We start from the raw sequence: 23,205 nt of genomic DNA, 5'->3' as shown, positions 1-23,205 counted from the left end.
TTATTGAAAAGGAAACTGTTACAAGCAGTTTGTAACATGCAGGGTTCCAGAAGCCAGACAGGCTTTTGCAGAGCATGCAAATGCAAGCGAGTTCTGCAACAAAATGTTGCAGTGTATCCTTGCCCCCTAATAGGGAAACTTCTGTTCAAGCTTCCAGCAAATCTTGCCCTCCCCCAGTCTTCCCCAGCCTGGCCCCATTGCCCCTTCCTTGCTGCAACACTCTAGCTTTCCAGTTTTATTTTCCAGCATTCTATGGCTACTGGGTATACTGTGTCCTCTTTGGACTGGTGTTTAGGGGGGATTGCACCTTTACACCCTTAAGCTTTTGTGGGGTGGGATTTTTTGTACTTCCACAAACTTTGCAGTTCCCCTAAGCATGCTGATATCTCCCCTTTGTTCCTCAGCGGTCCCGTTTCAGCTCCACTTCTGTCAGCACCCACCACATGGGTTTGCTATTAGAGGGAGTAAAAGCATACAGAATGGCGATCAGCATGCATCATTTTACAGGACCATCAAGACCCACTCCAAAAATAGTGACAGTATTTCCTGGCTTATTTTTCAAGGATGTGTGGATGTCAGAGGGGGAGGTGATACCCACATGTAGAATGGGTGTGGTGCATGTCCCGTTAGGAAGTCATGCAGTAGTAACAACTCGTCTGTCTCCAATTCTAAACAAACAAAATATATGCCCAGGGATTTTCCCAATTTTTCAAAATTCATATTCCACCTCCCCTGTCAATTTGCATATGAAGAAAGTACAAAATGCCATCACTTTGTAGATGGCCCAGACTTCAGAGCATAACTTCAGAAGTTGAAAAGAAAGTCGCTTCGGTTGCAAAGACCTTCTCCTGCGGGACTGTTGAAAATTCACTCAAGGTAAGAGGATTTCTTTGTCTTGCCAGCTGGGGCAAAAGGACCATTTCAGTCCAGCTCTTCCAGTCGGGAGAAAAACAGCTGAGACTGTGATTCTCAGTCTCGTCTGTGAGAATTTGGCACCAGTGTGAAATTCAAGAAAGGAAATAATTCTTACTCGGATCAGAGAGAGAAAATAAGGATGATAAATGGATGGCTGTAGAACACGCAAGACCTGGAAGATTGGTGGCATTGTGGCGCAGGTAACTACAGAAGGATCTCTTATCTCTAACCTGTTCCAAGACAGAAAGATGCTGACCCACAGGTGATTCTGCAGAAATTTAAAATAAAAGTCCACAATATGACAGAGGTTAATTTTTTTCCAGCAGGAATGATTGAGTCAAAAGCTTTAACTTTTCTGTTGAAATAAACAGGGACTTAGAAGACGTTAACAGCACAATCTTATATGTGTCTACTCAGAAGTAATTCCCACTGAGTTCAATGGGACTTACTTTCAGGTAAATGTGCATAGGATTGCAGCCTTACTTTGACTGGATCTTCCTGGACCTTGGAATTGGGAGTGCCTACATGAATATAACTGTGAGCTGGATTGCCTAGTTACAGCTGGAACTTAAAATATATATAAAATGTTATTTCAGTGAATAGGGGTCATATGTGGAAATTGACGTGATGTTTTAAAATAGCATTGTATTCCAGATGTTTAAAAACAATTAGGTCTTTTTAGATTTAAAAAACCCTCAAACTCTTTAATTCTTTATGTCCCCCTACCACATTTGGGGGGCTCCTGTCAAGACCAATCTTCCTAAAACTTAACCAAATTAAATGGTCAGTTATTATGTTATTTCTTGGTGAACCACAGAACTAGAGTATTGTAGAGCATACTTTTGTCTCTTGTAATATATATTTTTTTAATAATTTGGTCTCATCCTCCTCAATTTAAGGCTGCAATCCTGAATTTCTTTACCCAGAAGTAAGCTCCGCTGAATTCAATGGAACGTACTTCCAAGTAGACACGTATAGGCTTGTGTCGTATGCATTTTAAACTTCCATTGATTTATGTTGTTTAGTCATCATTATGTCATTGCAGTAAGTGACATTTGTTGTTGCGGTATTGAGGATGTGTATTGAGTGAATGATTTGAAGATGACACGAATCTCTTTTGATCTATAATTAAAATATTTTAAGAATAATTAAGAATGCTTGGAGATGTGCTAAGCCGTGCATGCCAGCCCCTCTCTGTTCAATGCGCTCCCTCCCTTATAAATGTGCTTAGGATTGCAACCAGAGTCTTTTGTATTTACATCTGTAGGGCTTAAATGTACTTATCTTCAGCTGAATTTTTTTTCTTTTTTACTGGCTTTGCCCCTGTGTGACCCCAGTTCTTGTCCAACAACCTAGCCACTTCACTGCACCTTCTCTGGGTGGTCTGACTTTAATTACTAGTTTCCTTGTATTATTTTCCTTTTCGCTACAAACTTAAAAAAAACAAAAACAAAAGGAAACCACTTATTAAAGGGAGGGTGGTGGAGGAGATAGGAGCTGACTAATTTGACAGGCAATACATCACTGATCCTTCCTAGCTATGCTGAAAAGGAAGGAAGCAATAAAAAGGGCCCAGTTTGCAAAGAAGGAAGCTAGTAATTCAAGCGGCAGGGGGCCCTTACTAAGTCGGACTGACCTGTGAGTAAATATTATTGAAGGATCTTTACCCTAAGGTAAGGCCTTGTAGGCTAACATAGCACTAGATGAGATGTAGAACCTGTTTAATTCCAGTTCCTTACCAAAAAGCCCCAACCCTGGGGAAAGGACTGTTGGCTTGCGTGAAATGCATATTGGGTGAATCAGTCCTTACAGCCCTTATCAGTCCTTAGAACTCCTTTGCCGCCCTCCCGCATTTTCTGAAGGAAGGACACTTTTGCACCAAAAAACCCCACACACACCTTGGCCAGACACCTTCAGTCCCAGGCAGACCCCAGACCCAGGAAGAGGATGTAACAGTTAGGAATGCAGGAAGGTCCCAGGAACATATACCTTTAGGATGAGGCAACATGCAGCCCGGACTGGCCTTTTGTGAAGCCCCCACTGGCATCACCCTACCATTGTGGAATTTCCCCCTGTAATGGTGGCAAGAAAGCTGCAATGTTCCTGTTTGCCCAGGGCTTATTTTTAAAAAAATTAATTGATGTTTTTGTTTGCTGGTTAAATAGGCTTTTAAGGCTCTTTACCTTGTAATTGTTGTTAGATTCAATTTGTCTTTTTTTAATGTTATGCCTCCTGCCCTGGGATCCGTCGTGGATCAAGGACAACCTGTAAGTGCATGAAATAAATGGATTATGTTGTGAGACTGCAGGGAAGTACATGAGATGGTGAGGCAAAATCGGTGCCCACCCCTCTCGTCTCCTACCACAGAAAATCCTACCAAAGCAAGGCCCATGATCATATTTTTTTATAGAATGTATAAACTGCTCTATATTTCAAAAGGATTTCCAAATGGTGAACTGTTAACTGAAAATGAAGAAATAGGAAAAAGACTTAAAATCAAGTTATACCAATAAAACTGCAGTTGGTTATTCAGGGAAAGCTTGCCAACACAAAAATGTCTTTAGCAGATGTCGAAAAAAGCCGATGTCGGTGCCTCCCTCACAATAACTGGCAGAGAATTCCACAGAGAGCCAGCCAATACTCTAAAAGCTCTACTCCGAGTAGGCTTGAAATGGATCTCAGGTCTGTTTAGACATTTTAGAAAATTTAGGGTGCAATCCTGTGGACAGAAAAAACTCCTACAGCTCCCATGCTGGTTGGGGAACTCTGGGAGTTGTGGGAGTTTTTTGGCTAGACATGCGTAAGATCACAGCCTTAGAAAATTTAGTGATGGTGTCTGAGGCAGGAACACCAAGTGGGAATTCCTTCTTACAAGTCGTTACGGGACATACTCCGCTGCAGATGGAAGCTTCCCTCCTAGGGTGAATAGCAGCTTTAAACATGGGGCAGGGGGGAGATTTTCACTGGGGCTTTGGGGCAGGAAGAAAGGGTTAAAAACCCCTCCCTGGACACCACAGTCCCCATTCTCACTGGGCTTCCTGCAGCTGCTGTTTACCGTGGAAGCTGGTGGCTGCTATTTTAGTGGGGATGTAAATCCGCTCCGGGTTTCAGTCAGAACGAGCCAGAACTCTAATCATTGCCTCACCTGTTTGTTCACCTTCTTCTTGCCCAGGCCCAGATAACCGTGGATGGGAGGAGAAGGCGATGCTGCAGTTTACTTGCTGACTGGCTCTCAAGCAAGCCAGCTCATGCATAATGTTTGCCAGGGCTTTTGTCTGTCCTGGTTCTGCTGGCCGTTTCATTGGGTGATCCCCAAATTTTAGGATAATATGAGAGAGAGAGAGAGAGAGAGAGAGAGAGAGACAGAGAGCGACAAAGACAGTGAGAGAGAATATATGACTCTTTCTGTACCATACGACGGAAAATTGGGCGGTAGGGGCCTCTACATTTCTTAAGCATTTCAGAATTACACATTCAAATATTGATTGAATGGATGGATGGATGGATGGATTGATTGATTGGCTCCCTTTCAGGGCAGCAGCCCCCCTCCCCCAGGTGGCAGACAGCAGTAAAACACATAAAACCAGTATGAGATTAAGAACAATGAAACACAAGAAACACAGTTAGAATACAATACATTACAAAGAGCAATAAAAAAACACCTACAATAAAAACATCAATAAAACCAACAACAAAATCAGCAATGAAAACAGCAACAAAAGCTATCATATTATGAGAAGGACAGAGTCAAATAATATGTTTACAAGGCTTTCTTAAAAGCCTGTGATGTTGGAGCATGGCGGACCCCTGATGGCAACTTATTCCAGAGGTGTGGGGCCACTGCAGAGAAGGCCCTGGCACGTGTAGTCACCCACCTGACTGCTCTCTCAGGTGGACAAATGAGAAAAAACAACCATCCACTGTAATTTCATATGCACCTCTACGCTGCCCCCCCCACTTAGTTGTACGTGTGGGTGGGTGTGGGTGGGTGTGCGTGGGTGTTTCTCTTTCTAAAATAATAAGGGCCCAAATGCTTTAGCCATCCTTTGCAGAAGCCAGGTGCACAGATCAAGGTGCTTGATTTTAGATGGTCCAAAATCCAGAAATGTTAGACTTTCTGTTCTACTTTTAGGGCACAATCCTATGCATGTTTAGACAGAAGAAAGGCCTCCAACTCCCAGCCCTTTTCTCTGTCTAAACATGCATAGGATTGTGCCCTTAAAGTGTTTCTGGGTGCAGAAAACAAATCTGCGTTCTTGTAAGCAATACTGCTGCCATGGGGCTTAACACATTCTGAAGTAAGTGAACTAATACATATTCATTATCATCTAAGGAGGAGGGCCCCTGTATGACCATTTGAAGTAAGTGAAGCAATACTCATTACCACCTTAAGACCATTAAGCCCAGAGTCAAAAATTACCTAACTTCACCATGGACGGCAATGGAACATACGTTGTGGTATGTATTAATGGCAGAAGTTTGGGAGAGTTTTTATTTGATCCTTTTGACGAGACTGACACATTTCTCCCTTTTAACCAAACGACAGTTCTTCATTCCTGAAAACAGTGTTTTGTCCGTTTCCTTCGCAGAACGGTGTCCACCTTGTTTAACAGGATTTCAGCGCTGCCAAACAGCCCCGTAATATGCAGAAAATGATGTGTCCTTGGCAGTTACTTTTCAAGCCTCAAACCGGTAAAAACGAGTCCCAAGAAGAGAAGGATATCAACAATAACATGGAGAAAACCACCAGGAACGTTCACGGGTGAGGTTCCTTGCTTTTCTCCTTCTCTCAGAACTCAGGGGTTACCCATGGAACGTAACTGAAATCGATTGGCGATAGATTCAGGAAAGCCAAAAGAAAATACCTCTTCACAGAGTGCACATAACAGATCATTGCCGTCAGATGTCAGTGTGGCCACTGGTTTATTTATTTAGGGTAGAATCCTATGCATGTTTAGACAGAAAAAAGGTCCTACAACCCCCAGCATGCACCAGCCAGCTGGCTGGTGCATGCTGGGAGTTGTAGGACTTTTTTCTGTCTAAACATGCATAGGATCCTACCCTTATTGAATTAACTGATATTCTGTCTTTGTGCCCAAAAAATGATGCTGAAAACAGCTAACAATGAAACCCACAGATTACAAACAAAAGCTTAATGAAAACATAACATAAAAATCAAGTAAGTTAAAAGCACATTTAAAAAGACAATCAAAGAAATCAACAGCACCCTTCTCATGCCTGGCTTTCCATTTCTCCCCTGCCCCTCGCCCCCACACGCAGTAAGATTCTGTGGCTACTGAACATGCTCAGCCCCCACTGGAGTCTTTTTCAGGTTTTTTTGGTGGGGGGGTTGCCTCCTTAAGTTTTGTATCCCTGTTCTGTTGTACTTCTGCAAATGTTGCTGTTTCCCGGAGTCTACTAAAACCTCCCTCTTGTGTATGACTGTGGTGTCACTTTGGTTACATAAGAACTTGGCACTTAGAGAATTGAGTTCAGTATATCAAGGCAGGTCACCTGATGCCCTCCAGAGGTTTTGGACTGCAGCTCCCATAAGCCCAAGCCAGTGTCGTCAATGGTCAGGGAGGATGCAAATTGTAGTCCAAGATGTTGGGAGACCACCACATTGCCTACCCCTGGTATATACGATAATGGAAGCAGAGGAATCTATCCGTGGCTGTTAGCTATGACACTGAAATGGAACCTCCACATTTGGCAGTAGTGTACCTTCTTGCTGTGCTTGGGGCTTCCTGGAAGCAACTGTGTGGAAGCAGGGTGCCTAGATGACCTCTTGGTTGGATCCATCTGGGCTCTTCTCTGAGTGGATGCTTAGATGACCTCTTGGTCGGATCCAGCTGGGCTCTTCCCTGTGTGGAAGCAGGATGCCTAGATGATGTCTTGGTCGGATCCAGCTGGGCTCTCCTCTGTGTGGAAGCAGGGTGCCTAGATGACCTCTGGTTGGATCCATCTGGGCTCTTCTCCGAGTGGATGCTTAGATGACCTCTTGGTCGGATCCAGTTGGGCTCTTCCCTGTGTGGAAGCAGGATGCCTAGATGACCTCTGGTTGGATCCATCTGGGATCTTCTCTGAGTGGATGCTTAGATGACCTCTTGGTCGGATCCAGCTGGGCTCTTCCCTGTGTGGAAGCAGGATGCCTAGATGACCTCTTGGTCAGATCCAGCTGGGCTCTTCCCTGTGTGGAAGCAGGATGCCTAGATGACGTCTTGGTCGGATCCAGCTGGGCTCTCCTCTGTGTGGAAGCAGGGTGCCTAGATGACCTCTGGTCGGATCCATCTGGGCTCTTCTCCGAGTGGATGCTTAGATGACCTCTTGGTCGGATCCAGCTGGGCTCTTCCCTGTGTGGAAGCAGGATGCCTAGATGACGTCTTGGTCGGATCCAGCTGGGCTCTCCTCTGTGTGGAAGCAGGGTGCCTAGATGACCTCTGGTCGGATCCATCTGGGCTCTTCTCCGAGTGGATGCTTAGATGACCTCTTGGTCGGATCCAGCTGGGCTCTTCCCTGTGTGGAAGCAGGATGCCTAGATGACGTCTTGGTCGGATCCAGCTGGGCTCTCCTCTGTGTGGAAGCAGGGTGCCTAGATGACCTCTGGTCGGATCCATCTGGGCTCTTCTCCGAGTGGATGCTTAGATGACCTCTTGGTCGGATCCAGCTGGGCTCTTCCCTGTGTGGAAGCAGGATGCCTAGATGACCTCTTGGCAGGATCCAGCTGGGCTCTCATCTGTGTGGAATCAGGATGCCTAGATGACCTCTTGGTCGGATCCAGCTGGGCTCTCATCTGTGTGGAATCAGGATGTCTAGATGACCTCTTGGTTGGATCCATCTGGGCTCTCCTCTGTGTGGAAGCAGGAAGCCTAGATGATCTCTTGGTTGGATCCATCTGGGCTCTTAGCTTCTTCACTTTGTATTTCTGGTGTCCCCAACCTGGTATCTACAAGCTCTGTCAGTGCCTGCTGGTAGATTTCAACTTATTTACATTTTACCTTAAGATTGATCCACAGTGGGTCCAGAGCGTCCGTGTTACTTTGCTGTTGTGTTGCTTTACACCAACCAACCACTCTCTCTCTATATTTATAAACAGATTTTAAAATGTGAAATGTTTCAGTATAAAACCAACTTCAGTCGCAAATAACAGCCTGCTACAATGCCACTTAGAAGCTGAGCCAGAACCGATCAGGAGCAGGGCCGAACCTCAGGGAGGGAATATGGGTTAACTATCAGCACCTGCATTCGACAGCCAATCACGCCTCATTCACAAACCTCAGGGCTTGTTTCCTCTCATCCTTTACAGTGATATGAAGTTTCAGCTGACCAATCAACGTTGCCCCCTTAATCTTTCTCCTTTGGGGGCTCTGTTCAGCTGCTAGCAAAGAGATCTTCACGAAAGTTGTTCTGCCAGAGCGGTGCTCCTTCATAGGAAGGGTGTTGTGGCATGTGTTTCCTTAAGCTGAATATCGGCCAAGCGCTCCTGAAATCTTTTTAGGAGAAAGAGGTCTTCCAGTTTCACCAGCGTAAAAGGAGTTCCATTCCAGACACTCCATGATTTTTAGAAATCGTTAATATTTCTGTTTGTTTAAATTGGGTTATGCTGCAACGCAAAGCCCTGGCCTGAAGCACCGCCTTCATTTTCGGGAAAGCCTCTGCGGCCCACATGGGGCCCCAGAGGCTTTCTTAAAAAAATATAAATGACAGGTGTCTGCAGCCCAGTGCTTCTTTTTGGAGTGAGCCCAGCTACTCAAAAAAAAAAGGAAAAGGTAAGCTGGGGATGGGGGGAGGGCAAGGGGGTGTTTTGCCCGTGCTGTGTGAGATAACCCACTGAAGTTGATCAATAGTTACGGAAGAGAATGAAGGGACATTTTAGAAGGCCTTGGCTTTTAGGCAGCTGAATTGATTATTTATTTGTTCATTTCATTTCTATACTACCCAATAGCTGAAGCTCTCTGGGCAGTTCACAAAAAATAAAACCAAAAGGTGCCGGATAAAAGAATATAAAATATGAAAGCATTTAAACCACAATATAACAATTCAGCCAGAATAAAACCTAGCAGCAATGCAGAGATTTAAAATACAGATTTAAAACACCAGAGCTGAAAGACTAGGAAGCGAAAAATACTGGGAGAATACAAAGGTCTTCACCTGGCGCCAGAAGGAGAACAGCGTAGGTGCCAGGCGAACCTCTCTAGGGAGCTCATTCCACAGCTGGGGTGCCACAGCAGAAAAGGCCCTTTTCCTGATGCTCCTTTTGGGGAAAGAACGGAAAGAAATGGGGGGGGGTTGTTTACAGGTTTAGCTTCCTCATACTTCTGGACATACATTATTTGTTGTCTGGCAATAAAATAGTCAAATTATGTTTTAGTTTTGAGGATAAATTTAACGGTCATGTTATTTGAGCTTTTGTTATTGTTGCCTTTTCTGTTTGTGAACCATTACACCCTTAATATGAAGAGATGCCTTCATTGTCTATGTATTAGGGCACAATCCTATACACATTTTGGCAAAAAAAAAGTCTGTCTAAACATACATAGGATTGCTCCAATTTTTCTGCCTTGGGCGGCCTCCACACTGTGGAAAACCCTCCCCCGTGCAGTTTGCAAGGCAGAAATGTGGCATCTTTCAAGCAGCTCCTAAAAACGTACCTTTTCACCCAGTCTAGGTTGTAACTGCTGTTGGGTTTTACTTTGGTTTTGCATGCTACTTTTAAGCTTTTAAAAGTCTTACGTTTTATCATGTTGTATTTTATGGTTTTAATTGTTGGGAACTGCTCAGGGAGCCTCGACTGTTGGGCAGTAGAGAAAAGTAATAAATAAATAGTCCCCCCCTCTCTCTCTCTGCCTCACCTACCTCACAGGACTGTTGTGAGGATAAATGGGGGAGGAGAGAGAACCGTGAAAGAGCCCCGAGCTCTTTGAAGGAAGGGCGGGTTAAAAGCATAATCAATGGACAGCCTCTCCTGTTCCCTGGCAAGCATCAAAATGAAAAGGAAGAGACAAGTTCAGAAGTCATTATTATACCGGAAACCAAGGAAATTCACAGCTATTTTCTTAGCAAGCATTTAGCCTGGGACTCCTTGAAATATCCGCCCTGTTAATCCCCCAAAGTAATAACTTCTGTCAATTACTTCCCCTGCCTTTGTTTCGTTACTATAACTAGTTTGCTACCAGTTTATATCTGAAGCGGCTTGACGTGGGTCCTTTGTTTGGTCGTCTGGGTGGTTCTCCAGTCTTTGCATCACCCTAACCGTGGCCAGCACCCCAGGGAGGTCCCTTCCCGATTTAACCAAGCTTGGGAACCTTCTCCTGTTTACCTAAGCAGTGGAGTGGAGACGAATGGCCTTTCTTGCATACTCCCCATCTGCTTTGCGTGCAGAAGGTCTCAGATTCAATCCCCGGGCTCTCCGGCTAGGGCTGGGACTTGCGCATTTTTTTCTTTATTTACAAATATACATGTAGACCGGGGGTTGGCAACCTGGAGCCCTTCAGATGTTTTGGACAGCAACTTCTGGAATCCCTGACTATTGGCCATGCTGTCCGAAATTTAGGGAGTCATAGTCCAAAACACACTCCGGGAGAGAGCAGAGGACAGGAAGGCCTGGCATGCTCTGGTCCATGGGGTCACGAAGAGTCGGACACGACTGAACGACTGAACAACAAGTCCAAAACATCTGGAGGGCACCAGCACGCCGTCTCCTGATTTAGAACATAAATGGAGGAAGCAGATGGCATCAGCCTTCCCACAAGACAACACATCTGCTACCCCACATCAGATCGCAAGATGGGTGTACCTCCAAGTGCCTTCAATTCTCAGCTCTGTGTGTTTGTGTGTCCGTTCCATTTCTGTAGTGCCCAATAGCTGAAGCCCTCTGGGCAGTTCACAACAATTCTATCTTCTGTCTGTCTGTTCGAAATGGCAACGTTTTCTCACTCACACACATGGTCCAACCAGCCCACATTCAACACATTTCCCCGGCTCTCTTAACATCACTCTTTGTTCTTCTAGCTTGGCAGAACAGGAAGGTCCCTTTTCAAATGGCCTAAGCGGGAAACTGGATGTGATCATGAACACCGCAACGGCGAGAGAAGTGAGTCTGGATTTGCAGTGCCCTTACTTCAAAGGGTCTTACGCGTTTAAGGCTGCATGCTGATTTGTAAGCCACCGTGGTGTAGCAGTTACAGTATCAGGCTAGGACCTAGGCCCAGGTCCTGATTTTGAGTGTCATGAAAGGACAGCAAATTGTTATTTACTTTTATCAGTCTTGTATAGATGTTACAGTCTTGTAACATCTATGTGAAGCCACTGGGGGCTATCATCAGGAGGTTTGGGGTGCAGTGTCATCAATATGCGGATGACACGCAGCTCTACCTCTCATTCAAATCTTCACCAAGGTTGGCCGTAGAATCCCTGTCCAAATGTCTGGAGACGGTGAGTGGCTGGATGGGGAGGAATAAGCTGAAGCTCAACCCTGACAAGACCGAGGTACTTTTGGTGGGAGACAAGAGGAGGCTGGGGGATGTTGACCTGGTGTTGAATGGGGTACAGCTACCCTTGAAAGACCAGGTCCGCAGCCTGGGGGTCATTTTGGACTCCCAGCTGTCCATGGAGGCTCAGGTGTCAGCTGTGAGCCGGACAGCGCTGTATCAACTCCATCTGATACGGCGGCTGCGCCCCTTCCTTCCCGACCATCTGCTCCCATCGGTAGTACATGCCCTGGTCTCCTCTCGTTTAGACTACTGTAATGCGCTCTACGTGGGGTTACCCTTGAAGACGGTTCGGAAACTGCAGCTGGTACAGAACGCGGCGGCTCGCCTGATTAAAGGCAGCCGCCGGCGAGATCACATCACTCCAGTGCTGAAGGAGTTGCACTGGTTACCAGTTGTTTTCCGGGCCAAATTCAAGGTGTTGGTTTTGACCTTTAAAACCCTATATGGTTCCGGCCCAGCCTATCTTAAGGAGCGCCTCCAGCAACACCAGACAGGCCGCTTAACAAGATCAGCCTCGGATGGCCTTCTCTCTGTCCCATCAGCCAGGACAGCTAGACTGGTGGGGACGAGGGAGAGGGCCTTCTCTGTGGTGGCCCCCACTCTGTGGAACTCCCTCCCTAGGGAACTCCGTCATGCCCCCTCTTTAATGAGCTTCCGTCGTGCATTAAAAACGTGGTTGTTCAGGCAGGCATTTGGGGTGGGTTAGGGTATTTAAAAAAAAAAAATTATGGTAAAATGTTATTGTTTTAAATTGTTTTATGGTGTGTTGTACATCGCCCAGAGTGGCTGGGTGACCAGTCAGATGGGCGATTAATAAATTTAATAAATAAATAAATTTAATAAATAAATAAATGTATCTTTGCTGCAGGTGAGAATTTTGTGTGTGTGCGTGTGTGTGTGTGGGGGGGGTACTTTAGGTGCCAAAATAAGTTGACTGGCCTTAGATATGCACCGTGACTTGGGCCGGCCAGGGTGGGGGGATGGACTTCTTGCTGCGCCTCAGGCAGCAAAATGTCTGTAAAAGAGAGTGTATGTGTGTGTACGGTGTGTTCAGATCCCCTCTCAGCTCTGAAGCTTCCCCAATAGCCTTGGACAAGCCATTTTCAGCCTCGTCCTACCTCACAAAGTTGTTGTGAAGATAAGACGAGAGAACCCCGTGCATGTTGACCTGAAGCCCAAACATGACAAAGAAACAACGTCATATGTATTTATTTTGGGTTTCTTTTCTGCCCAGAAACTTCTCCAAAATGGCACCAGGAACAGTACTGGGTGCCCCAGACACTTAAAAATTAAAAACTGGGAAAACGGATCCGGCTTTCAAGATGCATTGCACCACCAGGCCAAAGAGGTAAGAGGATAGAGTGGGGTATGGATGTAAGGTTTCTTTCTTACTCTCTGTCACCATATGTGCTAACTGTGTTAGCAAATCGGGCACTCACTATGTTATATCGGAACAGTGACAGCTGCAGACCATTGGGAAGGGGAATGAAAAACTGGGGATGAAATAGAGTAGGCTAGAAGAGCGCGCGGCTGGCTGGCATCCTGAACAGGAGCATTCCATGCTGCAACCTTGTGTTGCAGGTCCTACTCATTCATAACAAAACAAAGATTCTGATTCACAACTGTTCAAGCCCGACTTTGGAAAATGCTTGGTTGCGGTGAACCCGGTGCGCCAGGTGATGGCTTTATGTACTGCTAACGTCAGCCATAGACTTGAGGGCATTTGTTGACCTGTCTCTCTTACCTTGTTTTGTTTGTTTCAGGTTTTTAACTGCCGGACTAGAGTTTGTGAGGGGTCTCTCATGAACCCCAAAAGTCTGGTCAGAGGTCCCCGAGATGGACCCATCCCCAGAGACGAATTACTACTCCAAGCGACAGCGTTTGTCAATCAGTTCTACGATTCATTTAAAGAGTGAGCCGTTTTTGACTTAGGGTGATCCTATCCTGTGAATCGGTCTGTTACTGTCATCCCTGAGGGCCTTTTCAGATTGGGGTGTGTGTGTGTGTGTGTGTGTGTGTGTGTGCAGGGAGGAAGAAACCACCATTTTCCTGGCAAGTTAGTTTATCCCAGTTCCAACTCTAATAGTGCAATATATTGCCTCTTTACTGCTTCAGGTGTACATGAGAGAGGGAGAGAGGGGGGAGAGAGGGGGGGAGGGGGGAGGGGGAGAGAGAGGGAGGGAGGGAGAGAGGGAGGGAGCAGGGAAGAGAGAGGGGGAGGGAGAGGAGGAGAGGAGGAGAGGGAGAGGGGGAGAGGGAGAGGGGGAGAGGAGGAGAGGGAGAGGAGGAGGGGGAGAGGAGGAGAGAGAGGGGAGGAGAGAGAGGGGAGGAGAGAGAGGGGAGGATAGGGGGAGGGGGAGAGAGAGGGAGGGGAGGGGGGGAGGGGAGAGGAGGAGGGGGGAGGGGGGAGGAGGGGGGGAGGGGAGAGGAGGGGGGAGGGGAGAGGGGGAGAGAGGGGGAGAGAGGGGGAGAGAGGGGGAGGGGGGAGGGGGGAGGGGGAGAGGGGGGGAGAGGGGAGGGGGAGAGGGGAAGGGAGGGGAGGGGGAGGAGAGAGAGTGGGAGGAGAGGGAGAGGGGGAGGAGAGAGAGAGAGAGAGAGAGAGAGCGGGAGGGGGAGGAGAGAGAGGGGAGGAGAGAGAGAGCATGTATGTTCACTATTTAGGGAGGGGAAGGATGACACCCAGGACACAGAAAACTAATATAATTGCACTAAACATTTGACTTGAACTTTCAACTGCTCAAAGCGCTTCCTGTGCACTGCCTCGGTCCAATGGAGTCTGGTGGCTTCTATTTCAGTGGGGCAGTAAATCTGCTCTGGGTTTCAGCCAGAACTCTAAAGGAGCTATTCAAGGTGCTGAACCGATTTTGGGGACAGGGTTCAGCACCTTGGATATCTCCTTTAGAGTTCGGTCTGGTTCTGACTGAAACCCGGAGCGGATTCAGTGCCCCCCTGAAATCGGGGCCACCAGCCTCCACTGCCTAGTTCTCAGCTTTATAATGACCCTGGACGCCCATTTTGCCGACAGGGCAACTCAGGCTGACGAAGAGAGGGACTGGTTTGCCTAACACCAGCTAGGGAAGATTGAAACCAGGGACTTCCTGATCCGTCTCGTAGCTACTGTTTTGCAAAGGGCCAAAACAGAAGCTGAGCACCTGGTCAGGATGCAACAGGTGTCAAATTCACTCCTTCACACCCGCTACCAGTCAGAGTATTATTTATTCAAACTTCTTTTTAGGCTGCCTTTAAGGGTGAAATCCTCTCAAGCTGACGTACAAGATAAAAAAAACATTCCAAAGTATTTGTTGTTCAGTCGTTAAGTCATGTCCGACATGAATATACAATAGCATACTTTAAAACATGGTAAAAACAGATTTCACTGGTCAAACCTGCAGCTCGCAGATTCGGGGAAGGCCAGTGAAAACAGGTGGTGCTTCAGAGCATCCCTGAAGACCTGCAAAGAAGTCTTCAACCCCCTGATGGAAGCGGATTCCACAGGTGCGGGGCCACCACTGAAAAGTCTCCCTCCCTTGTACTCACCAGCCTAACTGCCCTCGGCGGCGGGCAAGTAAGAAAGTCCTCTGTTGACGACCTCAAAATGTGGGCAGGCTGTTACGGGAGAAGGCAGGCCTTCAAGTAGAAGATACTGGAGGACCTTATCTGGATTGACACATAAGGAATCTTCCAGAGTTCGTTTTGATATTTAGCTGGTGCTACTGGCTCTGTGGTAGAGCAGAAGGTCATAGAATCATAGAATAGTAGGGTTGGAAGGGGCCTACAAGACGATCGAGGCCAACCCCCTGCTCAGTGCAGGAGTCCAAGTCAAAGCATGCCTGAGTGACAGATGGCTGTCCAGCCTCATCTTGAATGCCTCCAGTGTGGGAGAGCCCACCACCTCTCTAGGTCATTGGTTCCATTGTCGTATTGCTCCAGCAGTCAGGAAGTCCCAAGTTGAGTTTCTGGCATCTGCACCAGAAGGATCTTGAGTAACAGAGCTGGAAGGGGAGATCCACCTGGAGAGGCACTGTCAATCCTAGCAGACAGACTTGGACTGCTTTAGATGATCTGGCTTGGATGATCAGGTTCCTCACACCATAAAAATATAAGAAGTCTGTATAGTTAGCCTCTTTACCCTGCTGTGCTATTTCCTTACATGCATAGAGTTTATGTGGGTGTGTTTTGGGGGCAAACATTCATATATGCAATCCAGCCCACCTCTGCTGCCATAAAAGTCAAAGTGGTACAGTCCTGCAAAAGCTGTACCCTTTCCTTTTGTGGATTGTATAGACAGGTGCTTAGTCTCTGCTGAACCTGATCGACTCCGTGTTTGAGGAACATTGTTATAGCTGGCCACAGAATAGTTCATCAAAGCTAGAGGAGAAAAAAAAAATCACTTGAGGCTTCCTAATGCTTCCAAGAGTAGGCTTTTACTCATCTCTCCAGTTCCAAATTAACTCTGTAAGTGATCCAGGTGCTTTTGTTAGAAAACATTTTAAAAAGCAAATTATTTTTAAATTGACCGCCCTCCCCGCCAATTAATTTTTATGAAAGCAGCTTCTGATATGCAAAATAATTCATTCTTCCATTCTACTTATTGCTCTTGGGGCAATTTTTAAATTAGATCTAATGAGCTTTTGTTTTCTGGTGACTTTATAGCAATAAATCTGTAGCTATTGACGACCAGCAGAGAATCATGAAATCTCAGATTCCCTGATTCATTTCCCAGTTTGCAATGTCACGACGTTAATGTCAAAGAGCCATGACCATTCATGGCACCAGTGCCCTTCAACCTCTGTTCGAAACTAACCCACACAAACACACACTTTAGCCTTTCCTCACACGGAAGTGGCATGAACCCCCTTCAAATCTGTGCACCTTTTCCAGCTTTATGATAACCTTTCTGGTTGCCCAGTGTCAAAACTGTCCACAGTATTCCAGAATGCTCCCTTAGCATAGATCTATGTAAATGTGTCATGGAAATTATCAACACTGTGAAAGGTGACACTGACAATCATATATTTGACAAGTTTTCATGTGCCACGCTGAATCGGGAATCCACTTACAAGTAGTGATAGGAGAACTTACCTTGGGTGAATTCGTTACTTCCTCAGATAATAACGAACATATCCGTGTAAGCCCGGACGAGAGTTCTCCCCTTAAAATGCACACTCATTCTGTGTAAATGAGCTTTTGCGCATGCACAGTATCAAAGTGTTGATTGGTGGGAGATTCAGGACAGATCAAAGGACGGACTTCACTCAGCGCATAGTCAAACTATGGAATTAGCTACCACAGGGTGTAGTGATGGCCACCAATTTGGATGGCTTTAAAAGGAGGGTTGACAAATTCCTGGTGGAGAAAGCTATCAATGGCTACTGGTCCTGATGGCTATGTGCTACCTCCAGTACCAAAGGCAGTGAGCCTATGCACACCAATTGCTGGGGAACATGGGCAGGAGGGTGCTGTTGCACTCATGTCCTGCTTCTGGGTTTCCCGTGGGCAGCTGGTTGGCCGCTGTGTGAACAGAATGCTGGACTAGATGGATCTGATCCAGCAGGTCTGATCCAGCCGGACCCTTGGTCTGATCCAGCAGGGCTCTTCTGTTGTTCTTATGCATCTTGCGAGCTGTGGTTCGGAAACGTGTAGTGCGTGGTGACATCATGTGTCACTGAGTTATGTACCCCCTTCCTGATTGGTTGTTTTCACATAGCCTTCCTATGTGATGTGATGTTTACTCACCATTGCTGATGGCTGATATATGCAGGAGAGAAAAGGGATCCGCAAATTCATCCTCCTCCTAGCAGAGCCGGATAAACGATGACACGAAGCGATGGGCACACCGGATTATTCAAGGGTTAAACCAACGAACTCAGTGCATGCACAGAAATGGCATTATTTAGATACATGTTGTAGTTGCTCGGAAGTTCCTGATCAATTCCACACTTAATAGTGAATTTGTAAAATGCTGGTCAGGGTCATTTAAAAGGTGAGCATTCCAAACGGGCGAAGTTCAAGCAGTGAGCCAACTAGTTACAAAATTCAGCAGCATCACTGCTTCCAAGGCTTTGTAGCCTAATTTTGCTGAATCCAAATGATAAGAGTGCAAAATATATATATTTTAAAAAATCCTTATAACAAGCTTGTTGACTTTGTTGGAATAAATTTGGAGAGGGGCTCAATTCAATCATTACACCAAACCATGGTTTGACCTTCCAAAGCTAGAACAGGCAAACCTGTCTTTAGAACTGCTTCTCTTCTTACATGTTCTATCCTCTCAACACTTGGTTTCATAAATTCACTCATTTCTACAGAATACAGCAGCCTCTGGAGGCAGGCCGATAGCCGCAATTCTTGTTTGTCAGTTCAGACATCATGCTAAACCAGCATTTCCAAGCCATCTTCAAACCATGGCTTCTGATTGTGGTTTGCAGGCTGATCGCAAACCATGGTTTATCAGTTTGGATATCGCACCAAACAATAATTATGCTTCCTTGTTCAGAGACCCTGGCTATTTTGAGAGTTGCCTTTAACCTCACCCGTTGCGACCATAATTTGCACAGACTTGCAGAAATCCTCCTAATCTAATTATTTGAAATCAAGCGCTTCTTGTTATCTGTGCCACAAGAATGATATCTTATTGTTTTGTCTTTTGCTGCATTTTGTCAAGGTAATAAGGAATTTCAAGCATCATTTGGATTCCAGGACACCCAGACACCCAGCCTCTTCCCCCCTTTGCTGTATCGCTTTGCTCGAAAGATTGAATTGTTTTTTTGTATGTGTGTTTTGTTCCTAAGAGGGGGTCAATCAAACCAGCCTAGGCAACTGGTTTTGTATCACAAACCTTCCTACATATGCATGATCGCATTCATTTCAACGAGGCCCGTGTAGGAACATTTTCCGATAGTCTACGTATCTACAGTCACACCTGTTTATTCCCTTGATGTGGAATATAGACCCAGAGGGATATTTTTTGTGAATTTGCCTCGTTGAATTATGTTCGCTCCAGGTGTCATCCATTGTTTGCTCATTGTTCGCCGTGGTTGCTGTTTCCTTTTTGCACAGACCGAAAATAGACCGTCTGGCACGTTTGGAAGCAGTGGCCGAAGAGATAGAAACAACAGGAACCTATCAGTTGACTGGAGAGGAACTCATCTTTGCGACAAAGCAGGCCTGGAGGAATGCCCCAAGATGCATTGGGAGAATCCAGTGGTCCAATTTACAGGTGACTGAATCCGTTTGTTAATTTGAGTGGTGCTTCCCCACCAGGTTGTGGCGTACTCAGGGCTGGCCTGACTGGGCCCTTGCTAAGGGCCCACATCTTGGCGTTGGCTCACTGACAAGAGCGCCCTCCTCTTCGCCGTTGCAACCTTCTTGTTCCCCTGCCTGTCGCTCTGGCCCAGAAAACAGTGGCGCAGAAAAGGAGGTGCAGTGGACGCCACGGCCTACTTTCTCCCTGGCTCTTTGCCTGCTTAGCAAACAAGCGGTAGCGATGATGAGAAAGAGGGTGAGAAGCAGCTGGTGACACCGGTGGCAACAAGGTCGCCTTACTAGGGGAGGGGGCCTGTTGTGGGTGTCTCACCCAAAGGCCCTCAAAAACCTGGAGCTGGCACTGGGCGCCGGGTCTAGTGATAAATGTTGACGTTCAAGGGCTTGTTGCGACAGCCCCCACAAAGACTGTGCAACAGAAAATGAATTTTAAATTTCCGAACTTATTCAGACTTCCTTGGAGTGAGTCCAGAATTAGGGTATGTCCCCAGATGGAACCTCTCAGCTGGAGATGAGTTTGTTACTGGAGTTTTGCTACGAGGAGTCGAGGAGTTTCCTGCCCCCACGGCACTTATTTCTTTCCAGATCCTATCATAGGTGGGGGAGGACAATTGGCCAAGGAGTGAAGTCTCTCACAAGCAGTGAAGCCACATGCCAGCGGTGGGCGGGGCTGAAAGCAAAAGGGGCAGGCCCCAAAATTAAAAAAATACTGGCATATTTGAGCTTAAAGCTTTAGGAGAAGCATATTTGGCATACTAAAAGGCATATTAGGAGAGGCATATTAGGCGTATTAGGAGAGGCATATTTATTAGAAGCATACTTATGCATATTAGGCATACTAATATTTTTTATTAATTCTTAATATTAGGCATATTTATTAGAGGCATATTTATGCATATTAGGCATAATAATTATTATTAATTATTAATATTGGGCATATTAGGAGAGGCATCTTTGGCATACTAAGAGGCATATTAGGCATACTAAGCTTTAGGAGAGGCATATTTGCGGCTAGTACCTAAACTTTAGGAGAGGCATTTCAACTTTTTAGAATGTGGGGGAAGCTGCACAAAAAGCCAGGGAACAGCCAAAAGTCCTGTGATTGGGGAAAAGGGGTGGAGCTGAGGAAAGAAGTGTCGCCCTTTGCGGAGGCCAGATTTGGCTTCTGGGCCTGAGTTCTGCACCCCTGTTAAGAGTCATCTGAGGTTTCCACCGGTTTCTTTTTTCCTGCCTTTTTTTGAAAGCTTACTGGAACCATTAACTCTTTCTTTTGTCCCCAAACGGGAACCCCTTAGGTATTTGATGCTCGTAGCTGTGCTACCGCCAAGGAAATGTTTGAGCACCTCTGCCGTCATCTGCAGTATTCAACGAATGGAGGGAACATAAGGTATGGGCTCTTTTCTTTCATCCCACTTGGATCACTAAAATGACAGGACAAGTTGTCATCTGCTCTGTCTCTTGAAACAGGTCCACCATCACCGTCTTTCCACAGAGGACGGATGGGAAACACGATTTCCGAATATGGAACAGCCAGCTCATCCGATATGCTGGCTACCAAATGCCCAATGGTTCCATTGTAGGAGATCCAGCCAGCGTGGAATTCACACAGGTATGCATGAAATCCAGGAACTGCAAAAATGAATGGATGGACCAACGAAGTCCATGCATTCTTATCTTCGTCAAAGCTGGCTGCACATCCAGAGGACAGCTTGCCGATTCTTACATTTTAAGCGTTTCTAATTATGGGCCCATTATGGCGAGGAGTCATCGCTCAGTGGTAGAGCACGTGCCCTGCATGTGGAAGGTCCCAAGTTCAATCCCTGGCATCTCCAGGTAGGGCTGTAAACCCCCTGCTTGAAATCCTGGAGAGCCACTGCCAGTCCGTGTCAGCAATACTAGGCTAGATGGAGCCAGCGTTTGAAAGGCAGCAGGGCCACCCCAAGACATTTTGCTGCCTGTGGCACAGCAGCAAATGGCACCTCACCCACCTAGCCGAGTAAGGTGCAAAATCTCCAAAGCCAGCCAAGTTATCCTGGTGCATGAGACAGAAAATCCCATAAGCACCTCTCCCCATTCCTGGGAGGAGAAATACAATAAAAAAAGTACATAACTATTTGTTGCCCTTTCATGTCCCCCCAAATCTGCTGCTTGAGGTGACTGCCTCACTCTGCCTCATGGTAGGGCCGGCCCTGTAAGGCAGCTTCCTAAAATTCCTGGGGAATTCCACGGACACAAGAGCTTGAGAGGTACCTGCACAGAAGGGGACTGATCACAGTCTCTGCATGCTGCCTGGTCCTTCCCCTCCTAACCCTCCCGAGGCATCACATCGGCCTCTCCCAGGGTTGGAAAGCAGCATTCCTATTGCTATGGCAACTGAGTTGCAGCTCCCTTTCCCTTCCAGTCCAACGATGACTGGAGCCAATCCCGGCTCTAGGGTTTTTGAGCGCCCTTGGGCAGGGTGTCCTAAACGGGGGGCCATCCCTCAGTGAGTCCACCTGCTCACCACCTGCTTTTGCTCCTCCTCCACTTCCTCGTCATTGGTACCGCTTGCTTGCTTGACAAGCAGAGAGCCAGTGAACAAGCAGGCCATGGCTTCTACAGCTCCTCCTTCTGACCTCCACTGTTGTCTGGGCTAAAGGGAAGGTGGGTGAACAAGCTGGTTGCAACGGTGAAGAGAGGAGCAACCATCAGCGTGGTGAGAGCCAGCATGGCATAGTGGTGAGGGTGTTGGACTGGGAGCCAGGAGATGCGGGTTCTAGTCCCTGCTCAGCCATGGAGGCTCACTGGGTGACTTTGGGCCAGTCACAGATTCTCAGCCCAACCCACCTCACAGGGTTGTTGTTGTGAGGATAAAATGGAGAGGAGGAGGAGAATGTAAACCGCCTTGGGTTCCTTGCAAGAGGAAAAAAGGCGGGATATAAATGTCATAAAGAAATAAATAAATCAGGGGACCCCTCCTGGGATGTGGGCCCTAGGCAGCAGGCTAGTCATGCCTACCCTTGATGCCAGGAGCCCCCCCCCACACACACACACCCCTCCTGTTTCCGAAGAAACCAGCTCTGAACTGCTCTCCTCCTGGCTTTGATGCAGCTCTCCAGCATTCAACTGCCAAGTCTCCATCTTTCACACGCATTACGTTTACCAGATTGGACTGTGTTGCACCTTCTGGTCCACTATCCACCCTCCACCCTCAGCAGTGTGACTAGCACAGTCAGCTTCCCTCCATTTGTTGTGGTGTATGGGGGTCAAGAGTGCCTCCAGTCCCTGAAGAAGGCACCCTCACAAGCAGGCCCACAGGAAGCACGCAAGGAGTTAAAAGCCTTTCGCCACAACGCACAGAAAAACACACACCTCATTTCTTTCCCTTCTCCTAGCTCTGTATCCAGCTTGGTTGGAAGCCCAAATATGGCCGCTTTGATGTGGTTCCATGGATCCTCCAAGCCAACGGCGAAGACCCGGAACTATTTGAACTGCCGCCAGAGCTCGTCCTTGAAGTGCCGATGGAGCATCCCACGTAAGCATCTTGGCTTCGGATGACAGCGACCCGGCCTGCTCTCAACAGGCAGACCGGCAAGGGTCAAAGCAAGATTGTTAGCTGAGGCCTCGTGACCGGTTCCGCTCTCTTAGCTTTCGTTGGGGTGAAATTATGTTGAATTAATCTCAGAGATAAAATGCAGGCAATGGGAGCAAAAAAAATTGAGCTGAAATTAACAAAAGAGCAGGAATGTTTGGGCATGAAGTATTCTCCTCACCCCATCTGGTATTTTGATCGAAATAGGTTCTCTCTCTCTCTCTCTCTCTCTCTCTCTCTGGCTTTCTATCTTTCTAATGTTATCTATGCAACTGGCTCCCTTCCCCTATATACAGCCAGTCGACCCCTGAGATTTTCTGAGGAGGTCTTATTGGTCCACGACCAATAGAGTGTCCCCAACTAACAGCATGTAAGCAGGCCTTTTCGGTAGTGGCCCCCGCTCTGGAACACCCTCTCGCATGTTGTTCAAGAGACAGAAAGTGTGTTGGGCTTTGTTGTTGTTGTTGTTCAGTCGTTCAGTCGTGTCCGACTCTTCGTGACCCCATGGACCATAGCACGCCAGGCCTTCCTGTCCTGAGCTCTCTCCCGGAGCGTGCTCAAGTTCATATTCATTGCATCGGTGATGCTATCTAGCCATCTCATCCTCTGCCGTCCCCTTCTCCTTTTGCCTTCAGTCTTTCCCAGCATCAGGGTCTTTTCCAGGGACTTTTCTCTTCACATTAGGTGGCCAAAATATTGGAGCTTCAGCTTCATTATCTGTCCTTCCAATGAGCACTCAGGGTTGATTTCCTTTAGGATGGACTGATTTGACCTCCTTGCAGTCCAGGGGACTCGTAAGAGTCTTCTCCAGCACCACAGTTCGAAAGCAATGTTGGGCTTTAAACACCTCTTGAAGACATATTGGTTTACGCTGGCTTTCCCTGACGCTGCTCTGTAATGGATTATGACACTACATCATTTTATAGTTGTCTTGTTGTCGTGCTTAAGTATTTATTGTCTTTT

General features: G+C 46.9%; 1 protein-coding gene across 1 annotated transcript in view; it reads left to right on the top strand.

Moving 5' to 3' along the window:
• The first annotated feature begins 786 nt into the window (after positions 1–786).
• NOS2 (nitric oxide synthase 2) overlaps positions 787–23,205 on the top strand; it is a 53,031-nt gene continuing 30,612 nt past the window's right edge. The window contains exons 1-9 of the mRNA XM_084822839.1: positions 787–876; positions 5,505–5,677; positions 10,927–11,008; positions 12,643–12,756; positions 13,172–13,320; positions 18,468–18,627; positions 19,967–20,058; positions 20,139–20,280; positions 22,046–22,185. Coding sequence (XP_084678965.1) covers positions 5,559–5,677; positions 10,927–11,008; positions 12,643–12,756; positions 13,172–13,320; positions 18,468–18,627; positions 19,967–20,058; positions 20,139–20,280; positions 22,046–22,185 — 998 coding nt within the window. The 5' untranslated portion in view covers positions 787–876; positions 5,505–5,558. The remainder of the gene's footprint in view (positions 877–5,504; positions 5,678–10,926; positions 11,009–12,642; positions 12,757–13,171; positions 13,321–18,467; positions 18,628–19,966; positions 20,059–20,138; positions 20,281–22,045; positions 22,186–23,205) is intronic.

This window comes from Heloderma suspectum, chromosome 16, assembly GCF_057233095.1.
Source record: "Heloderma suspectum isolate Gila_16-S chromosome 16, 16-S_ref, whole genome shotgun sequence".
Taxonomy (NCBI): Eukaryota; Metazoa; Chordata; class Lepidosauria; order Squamata; family Helodermatidae; genus Heloderma; species Heloderma suspectum.
This window is presented reverse-complemented; position numbering and strand designations above follow the sequence as displayed.